We start from the raw sequence: 20000 nt of genomic DNA on the forward strand, positions 1-20000 counted from the left end.
TTAATGGTTTACCAGGTGGGAGATTTCATATCCGAATTACCCCGCACATACCAAAGTCTTTCGAAATTCACACCTTCGGAAACAACGGTCTTGATTCTTGTTGAATAAACAACTGGGGTTTTGTTAATTAACCCCACATGATGCTGCATGTTGATTACATGTTAACCAATTGATAGCTTGGGTATAATAATAGATTGCTGCTGTTGTTTGTTGTCGGTTCCTTTTTATTTCCGTGTAGTATCACGGGTAGTGTCCACACTAGTGGGCCCCCTTCCAGGTATCTGGCTGGCTGCACGCATGGCAGATCTCACCTCAGATCTCCGTATTAAGTATGCCAATTAAACAAGATCACCACCAAATTATTACCTGTGCATTTTTAAAAAAAACGAAAGTGTTAGGGGCGATAATTTGTATTAGGGGCGATAATTCCCAGAATAGTCATGCTCGGCCGAAAGTAGGAATTGCGGTGTAATCGAAAAATGTACAGTCGTTTCATAAAGGTAAACTTTCACAAAAAGGCTGTAAAACTCATGATCGTTGGTTGCGTTAGACAGGTGGTCATTTAGGACAGGTAAAATAAGTAGGGTAACGCCTTGGAGGGGAAATTTTTACGGTCACATTGAATTTATCAATCTTTTTTGGTACGTAATGTAATAAAAGAAATGTAACGTGATACGTTTTCATTTTTATCATAATTCACAGGCACCCATGTTTTTTTTTAAACCTGGAAGACAAAGACAAACACCCATAGAAATATATTTTCCCAAATCACCCCCACCCATACAAAAAAATAGTAGTGATACGTTTTCATTTTTATCATAATTCACAGGCACCCATGTTTTTTTTTTAAACCTGGAAGACAAAGACAAACACCCATAGAAATATATTTTCCCAAATCACCCCCACCCATACAAAAAAAATAGTAGCTGTCATCCCCCCCCCCCCCCCCCCCCCCCCCCGTTTTTTGCTGGAATAGCCCTAAGCACTAAAAATAAACTGCAGGGAATACTGACCATATAAGAACTGGACTGTCTGGTAATGGGAATCTGTCCTTGATTCCACTGGTTTCCTTGGGTACCAGATAGTGTCCATGACAACACTTTGCTACTGCCATTCACATACACATTTAGAGTACCTGTTATATAACATCAAACATCAGTTACAACAAAACATTACAGCTTTTACTAGTTTAACTGTTAACCAAAACTGCAATAAATATTACTGATCCACAATATCTACACCCATGTAGAATGGACACAAAAACCAGGATTTTAAAACTGCATTCAAATAAATGTAGACAAGAAACAGTCAAAATAACTAGGAGTACATTTAAAGGTAGAGAAAGGTTTAATTTTGCAACAATTAACAAAATATTATACAACTTATTCAAAATGCTTCTCATTAGCTCAAATATTTGCACAAAGAAGTAATTTAAACCTGTATATACAGTGTGTATTTTACAGTATATGTAGTATTGAGTACTAGAAGGGGTAATTTAAATCTATATACAGAGTATGTTTTCCTGGTTTTGTAGTTTGAGGACTGAAATTCCATGGATCTCAACAAACAATGCTTACCGATGTCACTACCATACATGTGATACCAGAATGACATACAGCCTGAAGAGGAGGTAGGATTAAACTGAGAGCTCAACAACCATGCTTTGTCTCCAGCCACTCGCGGTGCTGAGGTCTCGATGAACATGTAATATCCTACATCAAATAAAAAATTTCAACATCAAGTCAAAAAATCTCAACGTCAAATTTAAAAAACTTCACATCAATTAAATCAAAAATCTTTGACATCAAGTCAAAAATCTCAATTGTCAAGTCAAAAACCTCTACAAGTCAAAAATCTCAACATTAAGTAAACAAGAGGCCCTTAGGCCTTATCGGTCACCTAAATACTAGTGAAAAAGTATCACTACTTCCATGGGCTATGAAATCTAGAAAACATTTCCTGTTCTGAATATCTAAGCTAAATTCTAATGTTCAGCAACAGTATAAAACAAGATGTGTTCTTAAAACTTCACTGCCTTCAAAAGTGCATACACTGATGAAAGGCTTTAAATAATAGGTGTATTAACATTAAAACATCAAAACATGACTAATTTGGACTCATCCTTAAGTCATAACCCTGGGTTTTGATTCACCATTTTTTGTACATCCTTTTCTGCTATTCCTAAGTATGCATTTAGATTTTATACAGTATCAGCAAACTTACACATAAATACTATATACAAAGTGTTGCCCCACCCTGTGGTCAGAACTCTTACTTCGGGAATCATCAAATTTACAATTTTGGTAAAAGACTACCTGCACTATCCATTTAGTTTCAATTTAATATCAACAGCACTAAAGAAGATGTTATTTAAGTGTTTTACACATAAACACTATATACCAAGTTTGGCCCAGCCCTGGGGTCAGAACCCCTACCCCGGGATCATGAAATTTACAATTTTGGTAGAGCCCTTCCTGCTCTCCATCACTATGCATTTAGTTTTTCTTACACGTGTGCAGTTCTTGAGAAGAAGATTTTTGAAAATTGGTCAATTTTGGGAAGTTTTTGCCCCACTCCTAAGGCCCCTGGGGTGCAGGAATCCTGAAATTTACAATTTATGTCCCCCTTGTTCCCAAGATGCTTCATACCAAATATGAAAAGAATTGGAATGATAGTTATCAAGAAGAAGTTAAAAATGTCTATTATTCAAACATTTAATAACTGCCCATTTTGGCCCCACCCTGATACCAAAACCCCTACCCCTGGGATCATCAAATTTACAATTTTGGTAAAAGACTACTTGCTCTTTCTAAATATTTATTTAGTTTCAATCAACAGCACTAAAGAAGATGTTATTTAAGTGTTTTACACATAAACACTATTTAACAAGTTTGGCCCCGCCCTGGGGTCAGAACCCCTACCCCGGGGATCATGAAATTTACAATTTTGGTAGAGGCCTTCCTGCTCAACATCACCTTGCATTTAGTTTTTCTTACACAAGTGCGGTTCTCAAGAAGATTTTTGAAAATTGGTCAATATTGGGCAGTTTTTGCCCCACCCCTAAGGCCCCAGGGGTGCTGGAGACCTGAAATTTACAATTTATGTTTCCCTTGTCCCAAAGATACTTCATACCAAATTTGAAAAGAATTGGACTGGTAGTTATCAAGAACGAAGTTAAAAATGTTCAATTGTTAACGCACGATGGACGACGACGGATGACAACTGATTGCAATAGGTCACCTGAGTTTACTCAGGTGACCTAAAAATCTTAATGTCAAATCAAAAATCTAAACATCAAATCAAAAATGTCTACGTCAAGTCAAAAATTTCAACATCAAATCAAAATCTCTACATTTGTCTCAACAGAAAGTTAGATGTGATGCCATCATTCTGTATCACTACCTTGACTATTTTGCTGGGTGTGATCACTCTGGGGTCCTGTAAACTGACTGCCAGTTTGACCTCGCTTCCTTAGCCAATCAAAATCATCTCCTTGATTTGTGTTCCTCCAAGTGCAGGTGCCTTTTTCAAAGTTACAGTCTCCCGGATTCCCACATGAACCAATGGAAACCTGGACATCGTCAATGGCGATGTCACTCTGGTAACCGTTTCCTATGATACCCTCAAAGACAACCTGTGAAAAATGGAATCAAACATGCAGTTCTCGGCCATCTTCTTTAGCCCACAATAAAATTATCTGTACATGAAATAAATTTCTAAATGCCATATTCACATGCTGCAAAAAGATTACTAATGTTCACCACAAAATGTTTGTAAATAATTAAAGATCTAGTACACAAGTTCTAATGATGAAATATTGAATTTAGGCATACAACTTAATCCTGTGCTTCTTTACCTGCCAGGTTGCTTGCTGTTTGACTGAAACCTGTGCTTTTAACCACTTATTTCCCTTGTTTCCTGTCTGTGTCCAGATGGCACTTCCCTGAACACCACCAGACCGGGCGTACACATTGAGTGTGCCCATGGTGGCTCCATACATGTGGTACCAGAAGCTGACACAGGATCCAGAAGTGGCTGCGTTATTGGGACTGATCAGGCGAGCCTTCTGTCGAGGTCGTCTGGGTCGTGAAGACTCCGTGTAAAAATAATGTCCTACAGAAAATACATGTGCATGTGTTTTGAAAGATCCCAATGATAACTATATCCTAATACAAATTACGTTGATAACATATACTCCGTTTCTTGCATTTAATATGTGTTTGTATTTGATATGTATTTGTATTAAATTAATGTGTTTGTATTTAATAAATTATGTGGGGGGGTTTTCTTTCTAAATTCCACAAAGGCCTGGTTGATTAGGTGATAGTAAAACTGTAATCTTTTACATATTTACCTGAAGAAGTGCCATAAGTGTGGTCATTAGTGGGACCTGTGCCAGTGGAGGATGTTCGTCTGCTCCTCCACGTCCACTGAAAATCGTCAGTAGTGTCTTGCTGGTAGCCACAGTAGCTGGAGTCCTCAAATGTGCACAAACCAGAGGATGTGATTCCTGATAAACAGACCAACTTTACAGGTTTTCTAAATTCAGTAACATCATTATCAATCCAATATTAGAATATCATATATATATATATATTCATTTTTCACTTAACGCAAATCCAAGTACACTAAACATTTTCTGTTTTCTAACATCTGAGTAAAAAGAAAACATGCTTTACAAAACATGTCCACATAACAGTATACAATGTAAGAATGGTACTAGCTTACCTGAACACGACCCCATGGATACTGAGATATCGTCAAGAGCAATATCTCCTCTGTAGCTGGTCCCCCTCACACCTTCAAACACAATCTGGTATGATGCAGAATTCTGCACATCCACAGAGGCAGAATACCACTGATTGCTGCGGGTCCCTGTCCGACTCCACACAGGAGTTCCAAGTGAACCACCCGATTTTAAGTAGACATTAAGAGTGCGCACTGAAGTACCATACATGTGGTACCAGAAGTTCAGACACATGGTGGAGTTCTGAGTGATGAGCTGGCTCGTTATTCTAGCTGTGTCATTAACATGACGAGGGAGAGAGGTCTCAATGTAGATGTAATAACCACTACCTATCGACAAAAACAAAGTCAAATTTTTCCAATCCAAAAAAAATTTCCCACAAAATGTAGGTTAACATGAAAGATTGCCCTCATCTCAGCAGAATATAATATTTTCATTGAAAAGATATCAAAATAAAATCTGAATTGACCTGTTGTATGGTCGCTGGAAGGTCCCGTGTTGGTGGTTCCTGTACTGCCTCGCGTTCTCGTCCAATCAAACTGGTCATCCTTTGCCTGAGTCCAGGAACAGTATCCCGACTCAAAGTTACAGTCCCATTTAGAAGGAGCTGAAATACATCAATGAATCATCACTATAGCTATAACATGTGCCAAAACATTCTGCACATCTCTCAACTGTTTTACCAAAGCGCGTGAACTGTGATTTCATTATTTTTCAACAAAGACAACTTTTGTTGTTTTTATAGGCCGGGAGTAACCTAGAAAAATTTACACCCCTACAGCAATTAAGCATATATGGCAAGAGGGCAGGGCTTAGGTGTTATCAGAATAAGCAGCACTCTACACGTGCTCTGTAGCAGACGATATTTTAAACAGGGAGACTGGCATGATTTATCAAAATAAACTAAAGTTTTCCCACATTTTTCTACCACTCTGCTCAATCTGTGAGGCACTGAAAGGATCAAAACTTCACCCTAGGAACTACAAAATGAATTCATCATTGTTTTATGCATGTCTTTTAAAAATTTCTTGAAATATGATCATGTGTGTGATACATTTAGAAGTTTTAACAGAGTAGAATATGAATCATATATAATTTATGGCACTGAATATTCCAGAATGATCAAAAGGAACAATTCAGCAATTTGTTACAATGGAATGAGTGGGATTAGCTTTGGAGAAGTTAATTGTTTTTTATTTTGTTGGAAGACAACACTTCAGGTATAACAAAACCTCTTGTATTCATAAAGAAGTTGCTATGCAGAAATTACAATGAGAACTCAAATATGTTGTCAGTTATTAAAACAAATGATGTTGAAGTTGTAAATATAAATGATATATTGTCAAGCTGTTTGCTTGTTTCTTTTCCTGGAGGGCAGACCTCATTCATGTGTAAGTTTCCAAACAGGTTAGAGTCTGACTAAAATGGTCCAGAACTATGTGTAGATCAGAGTGCATGCATTACATAAGATGATGTTTAAATTATATGCTTGTTATAGCATTATATTTCTCACTGGTGGTTTTATTCTGTGTGTTAATGATGCATTAGACATTATAAACTTATTCTTGCATATTCCAAAAATGAGTGCAAGCAGTGATTCTTTCTTCCTCTGTTGAATAAATGTACATAGACTGATGCCCCTTATAGCATTCTGATAATGTTAGTGGAAAACATCATTCCAAAAATAATTAAAAAAAATTCCAAGAAATAATCAGATAAATCTTGTTTTTATTTTTTACAATTTACGTGGTACTTAACAACTTTGGTCATATAACTTGAGGTTTAATAAGCATGTTCATTGAATACCAGGGTATCCTTTGTTAATATCAGCAAAGGTCAGTTTTTTAAATTTGTGAAGATTTGAGAGTCAACAAAAATTGACTAAGTTCATAATTTCGCCTTACTGAAAGATCTAAGTCCAAATTCCATCTAAGTGACCAGACTGAAATTTTCTATTTTTTTTTTTTTCCTGCTTAATCATGAAATACGCTTAAAGGAAGAGGTGGAATCCACCTCAAGGCTGAAGCGTATTCCGCATTTTAAAAATGAAAACGGTACAAATCTCGCGAGGTTTTCGGGACAAACATTCTAGTCAATGACGCGGTAATGCCTGTGCGACATTGTATCACAGTAGTTCTGAAGAAACGATGTCACATCAACAATCAAAGGCATCTATGGCGGGAATGTTGGAAAGATTGGGAGTCCAAACGATGCTATTATCATGAAATGGGTATGGATATGTTTTTCCACGAATCGTTCGTCTTCTAATGGAGCCCGCGCCCGGAGACCTCTATATCGACTGATAAATATAACGCATCGGTACCCTCGTATAAATCAACTAAGGTTTGCCTATTTTTATTAGAAAACGGAATACCTATTGGTTTCAAAATATTCCCAAAATCGATGCACTGTAAACTGTAATAATCTACAGAACAGAGTTCGCCGCCATCACGTCCAAAGGGACCCTATTAAACGCGCCTCTAATTTGAAGAGTGCTGTAATGGAAAGTTATGCGCTGCAAAAAGCGACAACTCGAATAGTTCTATGTTACTTTCGATTTCGAAAGCAGCATTTCGAAAGCACGTTTTCAATTTTCCCTCCGACGTTTTGTAACCAACACGACAAGAGCGACAATAAAAATATTCTGAAAACTCAACACCCACGTAGCACAAAATAAAACAATAGAAACTACCCACTACCCATAATAAATATTTTATTAACAATCCCACCACGGACCAATTAAAATATGAAAAAATACGACCACCCACACAAAAAAATATCATTTGCCGCCTGACCCCCCCATTTGATCATTTCTGAAACAGCCCTTAGGAGGACTTAGATGGATTCCATGTACTTTCCGCCTGAAATTCAGACGGGATCCGTCTAATAATTTCGTACGGGTTTGTTCATTGTAATATTTGGAGACCTACTATCTGTGATTGTCTCTTTTGACATTGTAATGTTCACACGTAAGAGTCCAGATTGAGAGTAATTTTAGAGTGATGGTTGATCAATTGGACATTTGTCATCATTGGTGAGAGACAATGGGAGTTACACAACTTGCCTAGGAGATTGTTGCTTAATCAGACAAACATCATGCTTGACATTATTCGAGAAAAGGTACCAACAATCCTGCAAAACTCTGAAACAGCGATCAGACTGAACAGTCCTAATGAGTTATTTTTATAAAGTTAACCAATTTTTTGAGGGAATGTGATTATATATAATTAAAAAATAAAATCTGGATTTACCAATGATATATGAGTAAGTACTTTTTTTCCACATTATACAGTGATTTGATTACATGTTTCCTTTGGTACAATCCCCCTTATCTAGAACTAGACAAGCATGCTCGTGCAGCATGTGAGTCAACATCCGGTGTAAACAATAACAAAAGATAATCACACCCACAAACTGCCAATCTCTAGTTTGAAATACAAATGTAGCCCTGCTTCAGATTTTTGAGGCCAAAATTAAAACTTCATGAAAATTTATATCTAAAATAGATATGGCCAATTATGCACAGTTATAAGGGGAACAAGCATACCCATTTTACAATTTCAGTACAACAGCTTAATCTTTATTTTTGCAAAATATGTGCTGCAATCTGAATGTGACCAGAAAATTCATATATTCCACCATTTTCACTGATTGGCTGCTTTTATACCCAATTGCTGGCCTTTATGGTCGATGGAAATTAAGTCATCAAAAAAGTACAATTTTTGCTGATTAAGGAAGACATAGCTTTATATAACATTTCATTATTGTGAAACTGTACACTTTAGTTATTCTTTAGTTAATCTTTAGTTATTCTGAATTAGATGCCAATGAAAACTGATGAAACCACTTTTTAGCGACAGTTACCATTTGTTGGTCCGGGTGTGGTGACAGAAGTTGTCTGGGGAGGAGACAGAGTGGTGCCCGTCATGGCATCGGGTGGACTTGCTGTACACAAAAAACCAAAAATTATGAATATAGCTGCACCATAAATCCACCACATTTGTCTGATTTTGTTGTTGGATACACTGCTATATCATTAACATTCTTTATCATTCAATTGACACAGCATAAACATCACAGAAATATGTTTTATCTCTGACATTAACATCATTGCTTACTTCTACAGGTTCCACTGGTGACAGTGAAGTCATCCAATGCCAGGAACCCATTTCTAGTGGCCCCAAATACTCCTTCCATGATGATTCTGTATGGGGTGGCACTGTTGATGGGGAACTGGCCCTGGAGCCACCGATTAGTGCGAGAGTAAGTTAAAGACCACAGATCTGAGGTTGTGTTACCCTGCAACATGTAAACACACATCAGTGAGTGTGTTACTTAGTGACATAAAAACAAAATAGTGGTAATGCCAAAGTGTGTTTTACCATAGAATGAATATTTATTCCAGAAATCTTAAAAAAAAAAAAAAAAAAGATTTTGAAAAAAATCACAAAAATAACCAGAAGCAATTATTCAAAGCTGTAAAAAGTAGCCTAAAAACTACTTAAAGTGTAAAAAGTAGTCTAAAAACTACTAGGTGTAAAAAGTAGCCTAAAAACTACTACGTGTTACTAAGTGTAAAAAGTAGCCTAAAAACTACTACGTGTAAAAAAAAAAAAAAAAAAAAAAAAAAAAAAAGTGGCCTAAAAACTACTATGTGTAAAAAGTAGCCTAAAAACTACTAAGTGTAAAAAGTAGTCTAAGAACTACTAAACGTAAAAAGTAGCCTAAAAACTATTAAGTATAAAAAGTAGCCTAAAACTACTAAGTGTAAAAAGTAGCCTAAAAACTACGTGTAAAAAGTAGCCTAAAAACTAATACGTGTAAAAAGTAGTTTAAAAGTCGCCTAAAAACTACTATGTGTAAAAAGTAGCCTAAAGACTACGTGTAAAAAGTAGCCTTAAACTACTACGTGTAAAAAGTAGCCTAAAAACTACTAAGTGTAAAAAGTAGCCTAAAAACTACTACGTGTAAAAAGTAGTCTAAAAACTACTACGAGTAAAAAGTAGTCTAAAAGTAGCCTAAAAACTACTACATGTAAAAAGTAGCCTAAAAACTACTAAGTGTAAAAGAGCTAAAGTAGGAATGTGATAAATCAACCTTTCAAACAGAACATCTGTATAGCAGTTACCTAAACATCTCAGAACCAACCTGTTGTACATAGGCTTTGATCATTCTTGTGCTGGATCCAGAGATAATATACCAGAATCTCATACAAGCCCCACTCGAGCTGGTGGCAGACAGGGTGGGAGACACAATCTGGGCAATACTTCCCTTGGGGAGAGTCAGGGCTCCATTGATATAGAGGTATGTACCTACAGAGGAGATCTAATGCATACATTGTGCAAAGAATCTTGTAGAATGGAAAATTTTGTATTAATCATACAATTGATGCAAATCTTGATTTTTTTTCCCAATCAGATACAATAAAAACACGCATTACTACATGATCAAGGCCATTTTAAGATAGGAACATAAAACCTGGAAAACCCCTTACCATTGCCTGTACCATAAGTGTGGTCACCACTGAAATGAGGGTTGGTTCCAGAATAGCCTCCACTCATCAGCACCCAGTCGTAATTGTCCGTTTTACTGTTCCTCCAACCACAGAAACTGTTCTCAAAACTACAGTCACCTACAAAATGAAAACATCACATAGCGTACAGAAAAATCATCAAATATTGTCTTTGTGACTGTTTTTTGTTATCAGTTTCTGATGCAATACAAATCACACTGGTTTCTAGACTTCATTATGAAACTAAACATACAAAATAAACATAGTTACTTGCATTAAGATTAACATCAACAGTCCAGGCTACACACACTAAATGTTATAACAACCAGGTAAGAGAAAATTTCCTCCTACAGGCCTGAAGTCAAAACAAAGCAGAAGCAAGCTAACCAGAAAACAGCTGTCTTAAACAAAGCAGAAACATGCTCACAAAAAGACATCCAGCTATCCAAAACAAAGATACAACCACATTACAAACAACACAGCTGTCTTAAACAAAGCAGAAACATGCTCACAAAAAGACATCCAGCTATCCAAAACAAAGATACAATCACATCAAGCTGTCCAAAAAAACAACAAAGCTGTCTAAACAAAGCAGAAACAATTTGACTACAGACAACACAGCTGTCTAAAATAAAAGAGAAGCCAGCTGACCACAGAAACACAAATGCATCAAAACAAAAAAGAAGCAAACTGACCAGCACAAGACAATTATCCAAAACAAAGGAGAAGCAAGCTGACCACAGACAACACAGCTGCCCTGACAACTTCTTACTCTGTCTACACAAGAAGGCATCATGACAGCTGAATTGTGTGGGCCATTAAAGCAAAGCAAAAAGTCTAAAACTGACATCCATCAGTAATATATCAAACCCAAGCAAAAAGTAAAAACTGCCATGTATCGTTAATACATTAAAGTCAAGCAAAAAGTCTAAAACTTGCTAGTGGGAGGACTTGAACAGAGTGAGGTACTGAACACTTGATTGTGGGAAGATTTGAACACAGAGTGAGGTACTGAACACTTGATTGTGGGAAGATTTGAACACAGAGTGAGGTACTGAACACTTGATTGTGGGAAGATTTGAACACAGAGTGAGGTACTGAACATTTGATTGTGGGAAGATTTGAACACAGAGTGAGGTACTGAACACTTGATTGTGGAAAGATTTGAACACAGTGAGGTACTGAACACTTGATTGTGGGAAGATTTGAACACAGAGTGAGGTACTGAACACTTGATTGTGGGAAGATTTGAACACAGAGTGAGGTACTGAACATTTGATTGTGGGAAGATTTGAACACAGAGTGAGGTACTGAACACTTGATTGTGGAAAGATTTGAACACAGTGAGGTATTGAACACATTGATGTACTCACCTGGATTTGGACAACTAGACACAAGTTTTACATCATCTATAGCAATATCACTGAAGTAACCAGTCCCCACTACTCCTTCAAACACAACCTACAAAACAATATCTGGGTGTGAATATCATCACAACTAAGAGGCGAGAATTTTATTTTTTAGTACAAGAAGTATCCAACTTCTGCCAAGTTTAAATTTTGAGAAATTTCATTGCGAGTACTGCTGCAATGAATTTCGAAGTAGTAGTTGAATGCAGAGATCTGGAATTTGATTTTCTTTCTTTGTGCTGAACATTAAATGAGTAATAAAAACAAAAAGTGATCCAAGTCTTACACCCCAACCTTTCTCTAGACTCACTTACACTAGCTACTGTGGGCGTTGGCAGACTGATATATTCCTGCATCCAAGCGTTTCCTTGGTTACCAGACAGAGTCCAGATAGGTGAGCCAATGACAGGGTTTGTTGTTGTCATGTCAGCAGCATAAATGTTGAGTGTTCCCATGGTCCTGCCGTACATGTGGTACCAGAAAGAGACGCACTGACCACGCTTGGGGTTAAAGTTAGGGGTCCATAATCTGGCTGCATCACCACGGCGACGAGGAGAAGAGCTTTCGATATACATGTAATGACCTGAAGTGTTTTAACGAAGTTATTCAATACAAGACCCAAGAAGATTATGTACAGCAGCTGTAGAATTCATCTCATTAATTGTCTGGTTTTAATATACAACCTTTTAAATTTACTGTTATCTTATATGTACAGTTAAAACTGACAAATTTGACACTTGTGTAATTTGTTTCACTGTATATTTGAACCCTGATTCATTTCCAATTGTTTTAGTTTCCATAATCTTTAAACGGCAATCCACACACAAAAGTCTCCCATAGCATGTCAGATTAGACAGGTTTCACTGTAAATGTATGATAGAAAAGTGATCAACACTTTAAATCAATTTACCTGTTGAAGTCCCATATGTGTGGTCATTTGTTGGTCCAGTAAATCGTGAGTTGGTGGCTCGAGTTTTACGTGTCCAGTTGAAGCGGTCTGTGGTGTCTTGTACATAGTTACAGATGTTGGTATTTTCAAAATCACAGTTAATTTTGGAGATTATGGAGCCAATGGATGGGACTGGTGTAACTGCAGTGTAATTGTAGTATATTTAATTAACCCAAATTACCAGAGATATTTAAAAGTACCTACATGTACCTACAACCAAATAAATACCTTGTGAACAACTTCCTGCTGTTAGAGAGACATCATCAATAGCAATATCACCAAGGTAACTGATGCCACGGACACCTTCAAAGATCACCTGTTCTCCAAGGCAAAAACAACATTAAGTGTACTTTTCTTATAGAAAATGTAGTTAAATCTGACAATTTCTGTAATATTGATTACGCCAATAGAATACCAACAAGTAGCAACAATATGGCTGTTCTGTACTTGTACAGAGATTACACATATACAGGAAGCCTGACTACGATATGTAACTCACGTTTTATTTACAGGAACGTTATTCATGCGTAATTTTGTGAGACAAGTCATTTGCGAAAATTTAGTTCTTGCGAAAAAACTCTTACATATAGAAGATTTAAGCAATAAATAATGATTTGCGAAAGTTATATGTCTTGTTAATAAATATATCATTGTATCTACATTAAAATAAAGTCTTGTGAAATATAAGTGATTGACAGTATCAAGATTACACAAATTCCCAAGAATGGTACTCACATTTGTGATTCCCTGTGTGAGTGATCCCCCTGCAATCTGTAGCTGCCCCATGACCCAGGCATTGGCTTGTGTTCCCTGTCTGGTCCAGGCGGGACTCCCTACTGTCGAGTTTCCACTGGTCAAGTAAACATTCAGACTCTTGACATGTGGGCCATACATGTGATAGTAGAAGCTAACACACTGGGCATATTTCCCATTGATTGGAGGACTGATAAGTCGGGCCTTGTCTCCCGGGCGGCGTGGAGCCGAGGTTTCAATGTACATGTAATAACCAGCTATAAAAGAAAAAAAGGCACTCTTATCTATTCGTATCATCGACTCATAAAACACTCAAATAACTCTGTGTCTCTTATATTTCCAAAAATGCATGGGAAGACAGAGATGGATCCTACTTTTGTTGGTGTGGTCAGTCGAGGGACCAGTACCCCGAGATCCTGTGGATCCTCTCTGACGTCGCCAATCAAAGTTATCCGTCTTGTCCTGGATCCAGCCACAAGTGTCAGTGTCAAAGTTACAAGGAAATCCGCCTACAAAAGAAAAAACTCAAAACACGATCCATTTCTAGACTGTCTAATATTTTTAATCAATTAATTCAAACGGCTAAGACTTTTTTACAGGATACAACTAGGTACAAAGTTTACTATTTTCTTTATACCTTGATCCCACATAACTATGACCAGGTATGGTGACCATAAACTGACAACATTTTACATCAAATTTAAAATCATAAAATTCTAAACCTATCAATACTTCATTGAGAAAGGTCTTTTCACTATACATTTTTACTCAAATAAGTTTCAATGTTTCAATAAATCATGCATAATAGACATGTACAACATTTCATTTTTTACTTTAACCTGCCCTCCATCTACTAGTACGGTCTCCGAGCAGACTTCTCAATTCTGAACAACAAACTACATCGTACCTGGGATAGCAGTAGCTGACAGTCCTTGTGTAGTGGACATGGTGGTGGTATACAGTGAAGGATTAGCATTGCTTGGCTTCAGGTTACAAGGAATGGAGAAGTCAAAGTAGATATCATCTATAGCAATATCTCCAGAGTAAGCATTACCTCGGACACCTGTGATCTGTATCTGTTAAAAATGAACATAGCACTATTTCAATTTTAAAGTATGAAAAAGATGGGGATTGTAGGCATGTATTATCGTGATTCAAAGTGGGGGAAGCCAGCTAGAAGAATGGCAAGTTGGCTTGTCAAAAAATTTTGAAAAGCAAATAAAAAACAAAAGAAACTTGTCTGATCTTCAAAATACTAATATAATTTTGGGAGAAGTGTGTGACAGTCTTCTACGATTAATAATTTCTTAAATCATGGGGGAGAGGGGAGGTAGGAGAGGTGGAAGGGGGCCGATACTTTACTACATGGATTTTATTCATTACTTTCAAGCTTATTTTCTTTTCATTAAATACTTAGTCTACTATTAAAAATAGTGGAAGGGGGAGGGGGGCAGTCACCCTGTAAATATTTATTTGCATTGCACAGTAACAAAATATCCTCAAAATTTTCACAAACATGCCTGGCTTGTAAATACTTCCATACACTTCCTCAATCCATTAATACATCCATAAATAAAATGAACACAAATCATCCACACTAAAACTGACCTGATAGGGAGAATTACTGACAATGTTGACCTGACCATTCAGCCATTGATTGCCCTGGGCTCCTGAGAGTTCCCAGACTTTCGTAGGGGTGTTTGAGCCCTGGGAGAGTACACTGACATATAGAGACCCTATGGTGGCACCATACATGTTGTACCAGAACTGCATACACTGACCTGTGGTGGAGGGGAAGGTGGCACTCTGCAGCACCGCCTCATCTCCAGGATGACGGGGTGCAGATGTCTCAATGAAGAGGTACTTTCCTATCAAATTAGTAACAAGCACACATGTGTATATATATTGTGTATATGTATATATTGCCAACATAATCTAAAGATGATTTTTTCAGAATTGGCCTTTTGTTTATCCCTTCATTTCCTTAACAGTGAAGAGAATGTGAAGATTGAAACATTACCCGTGGCATTGCCAGTGGTGTGGTCACTCCTTGGTCCAGTTGAGGAACTAGTGGTGGTACCACTGCCACTCAACCAATCAAAATCATCGGTGTGTAAATCCGACCAGCTGCATTTGTCGATCTCAAAGTTACAATTGCCTGTAAAATGTGTCATAGTTGGACTGGCATTTAGATCTTTTGTTTCAAAAACATTTTACAAAGTAAAATTGCAAAGGCTTTAAATTTACCAGCATTTGTTGTGCTGCAGAGTCCTTGTTTCAACTTTAAATCATCAATAGCAATGTCTCCTCTGTAGCCATTCCCTCGGATTCCTTCAAACACGACACGAAAGGATTGGCTGTTAGCTTTTACTCCATACTGTCCGCGAATCCAGCGCTGCCCCTGGTTCCCTACAGAAATACATCAATTCACATTTAAAAGTATTACAACGCCAAAATATCTCATAGAAAGTGTACCAACAGATAGGATTTTAATTTGAATACAAAGTACATTTTAACTAAACATAATCATCACATTGATGGTACAAAGTATCTGGCTTGTAATAACATAACAGACATAAAAAAAAATATCATTTTCAGGAACATATAGAAAACTTCCAAGATTAGGGGGAATACTGTTCTCTTTTAATGAATTTTTCTTTTTAATTTATCAAAATACAAACCTAACAGTTAATTAGGACATTATATTGGAGACATGTGAATGTGATTAACAGTTAATTAGGACATTATATTGGAGACATGTGAATGTGATTAACAGTTAATTAGGACATTATATTGGAGACATGTGAATGTGATTAACAGTTAATTAGGACATTATATTGGAGACATGTGAATGTGATTAGGGACCATTAGGAAAGAAAATAATGAAGAAAATTCACTGACACATCATATTTCATTCAGGAAAAATCGATTTACACATAATTTCACAAGACTAGCAATCAGAAAAATCTATTTACACATAATTTTACAAGACTAGTCAATCACAAAAATTTAGCTCTCACAAATAAACTCTAAAATGTATAAGACTTATTATAAGAGTAATAAGTAATGATTTGCAAAACTTATGTCTCGTGAATAAATACATCATCATGTATCCTCATGAAAATTAGGCGTTGTGAAATGAAAGTGCTCTAAGGTATACCCTCTAACCTTGCTTGGTCCACACGGGGCTTCCTAGATTGTTGCCATACTTAATGTACAGATTCAGTGTCCCTGTTTCTACTCCAAACATACTGTACCAGAACTCAAAACACATGTCTGTTGTCGGTGACGGCTGCTGAGCAGAAATCAGCATCGCATTGTCTCCTTGTTTACGTGGAGCAGAGGCCTCAATATATACGTAATGGCCTACAAACAAAAACAACAAAAATACCAGAATTGCTTAAAAATGTGCACATCTACAATTTATCTAACATAAGTTTCTGTTTAGGGGTGGTTTGTGCACATCTACAATTTATCTAACATAAGTTCAAGTTTAGGGGTGGTCTGTGAACATCCACAATTTATCCAACATAAGTTCATGTTTAGGGGGTGCACATCCACAATTTATCGAACATAAGTTCATGTTTAGGGGTGCATCCACAATTTATCCAACATAAGTTCATGTTTAGGGGTGCACATCCACAATTTATCCAACATAAGTTCATGTTTAGGGGTGGACATCCACAATTTATCCAACATAAGTTCATGTTTAGGGGTGCACATCCACAATTTATCCAACATAAATTCATGTTTAGGGGTGGTTTGAAGTTCTCCTGTTGACAGTTTAGATGTTGAATTGAATAAACCACATTTTGATTTTGAGTGGTAAAATAGAAATCACTATGTCAGTTCTTCAGTCTGTCTTAGTTCTGTCTTAGTTCAGCAACAGAAACTGCATAAAAATGGGCAAATTCATGTACATTTGACAAATCCCAAGACCATGAACCTCTTGAGATTTAGATTTGTGGTCATTTCCGAACAAAAGGTAGAAAAATAAATTTATTGCTTCAGTGGTACATTCTAAATATACACACATCATCATGTCCTGTTTATTGCAAGTGAAGTTCTTAATCTAAAATATCCCAATGTAATAAATATTGTACATACCAGATGCTGTCCCATACGTATGGTCACTGCTTGGTCCAGTTCCTTGTGATCCAGTCGTTCCGGTGGCTTTAAACCAATCAAATACATCCGTATTGTTATCCTGGATGTTGACATAATTACACAGGTCAGCCTGTTCAAAGTTACAATCCAGACCACTGAAAGCTGAAATACACAGAACTGCAGTAAAAAATGTTCACATTGACTACATTTAATGTACACACAATATTAGAGGTACTAATTAATATGTACTACATGTGTTCACATTTCAACATTGTTCCACTGCAGGTCATTTGTAATTTTGTCAGATTTAATGTGAAATGGTCTAAAACATTATCAGATGAAATTTGGATACCCTTTTCCTGACTTTCATTTTCACAATCATCACATTAAAACTTATATTTGCAAACACAACATTAACATGATTTTTTTTTAAAAATGATTTAAATGAAAGCAAGAATGTTGGGGGCAACCCCCATTTCTAAGTGTCCATGGGCTAAAATGTCAATAAAACCAGTTTTCAAATTATTTTTTTTAATGCCGTACTTACATAAATATTTATCTTAAAATAGGAAGTATCAATATCCTTTCTCACCCCCAGATGAGTTTCAGATTGCTTACATCAGTGACGAGAATATTCAGGAGAATCACGTAAAATAATGCACATGTGACAATTTCCTAAACAACAGATTCTACCTATATTGGAACATAATTAAACAGTTTTCAAAACTTTGTTTTACACAAGGAATTACACTTTGGATTTAAATTTGCGATTTTTTGCCGTTTTACAGGGCTTGAAGCTAACTTTTTATATCACCAGTCCAGCCAGGCTGATGGTGTATAATTTCAACCAGTCCGCAGAAAAAATTACCAGTCCAACAGAGTTTTCCAGAAATAGTCAAACACACTTAAATGTGGGATTTATATTTACGAATCAGATTCATCTGATATTTACAGATCGAAGCATGCCAAATGTGTGTACTATAAAATTTCATAAGTATATTTTCCAAAATGATGCTTTTAAAATTAACCAGTCCCATCGGACTGACTAAAACAAATGTCTGTCAGTCCGCCACAGACTGACGGACATATGTTAATTTCGAGCCCTGTTTTAAGGATTTTATCAATCACTCACACAATGATATATAGATAATTCAAAACCACCTTCAGTAGCACTTATTTTTGTACCATATCTTCTGAGTAAATAGTACTCACATCCACTACAAGTGCCGTCCGACAAGGAAACATCATCAATGGCAATATCTCCGCGGTAACTTCTGCCTACAACTCCCTCAATAACCACCTATACAGGAAAAAACTCGGAGAATGAAGCCAATAACATACAATGCAGACTCGGTCAAATTAACCATATACAGTAAAACACATTTATAATGACCCCGCTTATAACAAAACCATGCTTATTGTGAAGTGATTTTTTTTTTTCCCCTATGAGAGGAAAATAACGAAAATTGTATTGGATGTACTGAAGTTTGGTCTTTTGCTGACCTTGGAGGTACACTATAACTGTCTTTTACTGTATTCTGATCCAATTTCCTTACATGCAATGTACCTTAATCATTAAAAAATGGTAAGCAATTTCATTTTCAAAGTTTAATTTTGACACGTGTACTCACTTGAAAAGGAACTTTTGGGGAAAGAGTGATACTGGCTTGAATCCATTTTTGTCCCTGTGTTCCTTGCTTGGTGAAGATTGGCCGTCCAAGACCATTACCCAAGTTCATGTACACATTCAGATGATCCACATGGTCACCGTACATGTAATACCAGAAACTGAAGCATTTGTTACCGTCAGATTGTGTCACTGCGATCTGAGGACTGACAAAGCGAGCCTTGTCTCCCCGGCGACGAGGAGCCGATGTCTCAATGTAATAGTAGTAGCCAGCTGTAACACATTAGGCCAAACTCATGAAAAAAAGTCTCTGATTTTTTTAAATACTGTAAACAGCTAAATTTTTTGATGTATTTTACCTTTGTTGTTTTATTTTGACATTAACACTGCAGTTGAAATAACATAACTATAATCTTTACATAATACAGACAATATTAATTCACCATGGAAAGAACAAGAGGCCCATGGGCCACATCGCTCACCTGAGTCCATATCAGAAGATTTTCCATATCTATTTGCATGTAAAACCGTAGTCCTTATTATGGCCCCAAACCTTCCCCTGGAGGCCATGGTTTTTGCAAACTTGAATCTACACTATGTCAGAAAGCTTTCATGTAAATGTGAACTTCTTTGGCCCAATGGTTCTTGAGAAGAAGATTTTTAAAGATTGTCCCTATATATTTGTATGTAAAACTTTGATCCCCTATTGTGGCCCCATCCTACCCCCGGGGGGGGGGGGGGGGGGGGGGGGGGGGGCATGATTTTAACAAACCTGAATCTGCACTATATCAGAAAGCTTTCATATAAATCTCAGCTTTTCTGGTTTAGTGGTTCTGGGAAGAAGATTTTTAAAGATTTTTCCTATATATTTGTATGTAAAACTTTGACCCCCTATT

The 20000-nt window shown here is 36.8% G+C and overlaps 1 protein-coding gene across 1 annotated transcript in view; it reads right to left on the reverse strand.

The window, feature by feature from the left end:
* The window catches only part of LOC125646053 (MAM and LDL-receptor class A domain-containing protein 2-like), a 175275-nt gene that overhangs the window by 98739 nt on the left and 56536 nt on the right, over positions 1 to 20000 (reverse strand). The window contains exons 50-74 of the mRNA XM_056139554.1: positions 19109 to 19377; positions 18690 to 18777; positions 17478 to 17639; positions 16539 to 16736; positions 15618 to 15779; positions 15391 to 15528; positions 14979 to 15238; positions 14278 to 14446; positions 13745 to 13879; positions 13353 to 13627; positions 12846 to 12933; positions 12579 to 12758; positions 11983 to 12251; positions 11633 to 11720; positions 10242 to 10379; positions 9896 to 10059; positions 8866 to 9046; positions 8612 to 8692; positions 5217 to 5354; positions 4729 to 5076; positions 4355 to 4510; positions 3857 to 4113; positions 3403 to 3634; positions 1578 to 1712; positions 1014 to 1135 (exon numbers count right to left, since the gene is read on the reverse strand). Of these exons, the coding sequence (XP_055995529.1) occupies positions 1014 to 1135; positions 1578 to 1712; positions 3403 to 3634; positions 3857 to 4113; positions 4355 to 4510; positions 4729 to 5076; positions 5217 to 5354; positions 8612 to 8692; positions 8866 to 9046; positions 9896 to 10059; positions 10242 to 10379; positions 11633 to 11720; positions 11983 to 12251; positions 12579 to 12758; positions 12846 to 12933; positions 13353 to 13627; positions 13745 to 13879; positions 14278 to 14446; positions 14979 to 15238; positions 15391 to 15528; positions 15618 to 15779; positions 16539 to 16736; positions 17478 to 17639; positions 18690 to 18777; positions 19109 to 19377 (4433 nt within the window). The remainder of the gene's footprint in view (positions 1 to 1013; positions 1136 to 1577; positions 1713 to 3402; positions 3635 to 3856; positions 4114 to 4354; positions 4511 to 4728; positions 5077 to 5216; positions 5355 to 8611; positions 8693 to 8865; positions 9047 to 9895; positions 10060 to 10241; positions 10380 to 11632; positions 11721 to 11982; positions 12252 to 12578; positions 12759 to 12845; positions 12934 to 13352; positions 13628 to 13744; positions 13880 to 14277; positions 14447 to 14978; positions 15239 to 15390; positions 15529 to 15617; positions 15780 to 16538; positions 16737 to 17477; positions 17640 to 18689; positions 18778 to 19108; positions 19378 to 20000) is intronic.

Source organism: Ostrea edulis, chromosome 6 (genome assembly GCF_947568905.1).
Source record: "Ostrea edulis chromosome 6, xbOstEdul1.1, whole genome shotgun sequence".
NCBI classification, from domain to species: domain Eukaryota; kingdom Metazoa; phylum Mollusca; class Bivalvia; order Ostreida; family Ostreidae; genus Ostrea; species Ostrea edulis.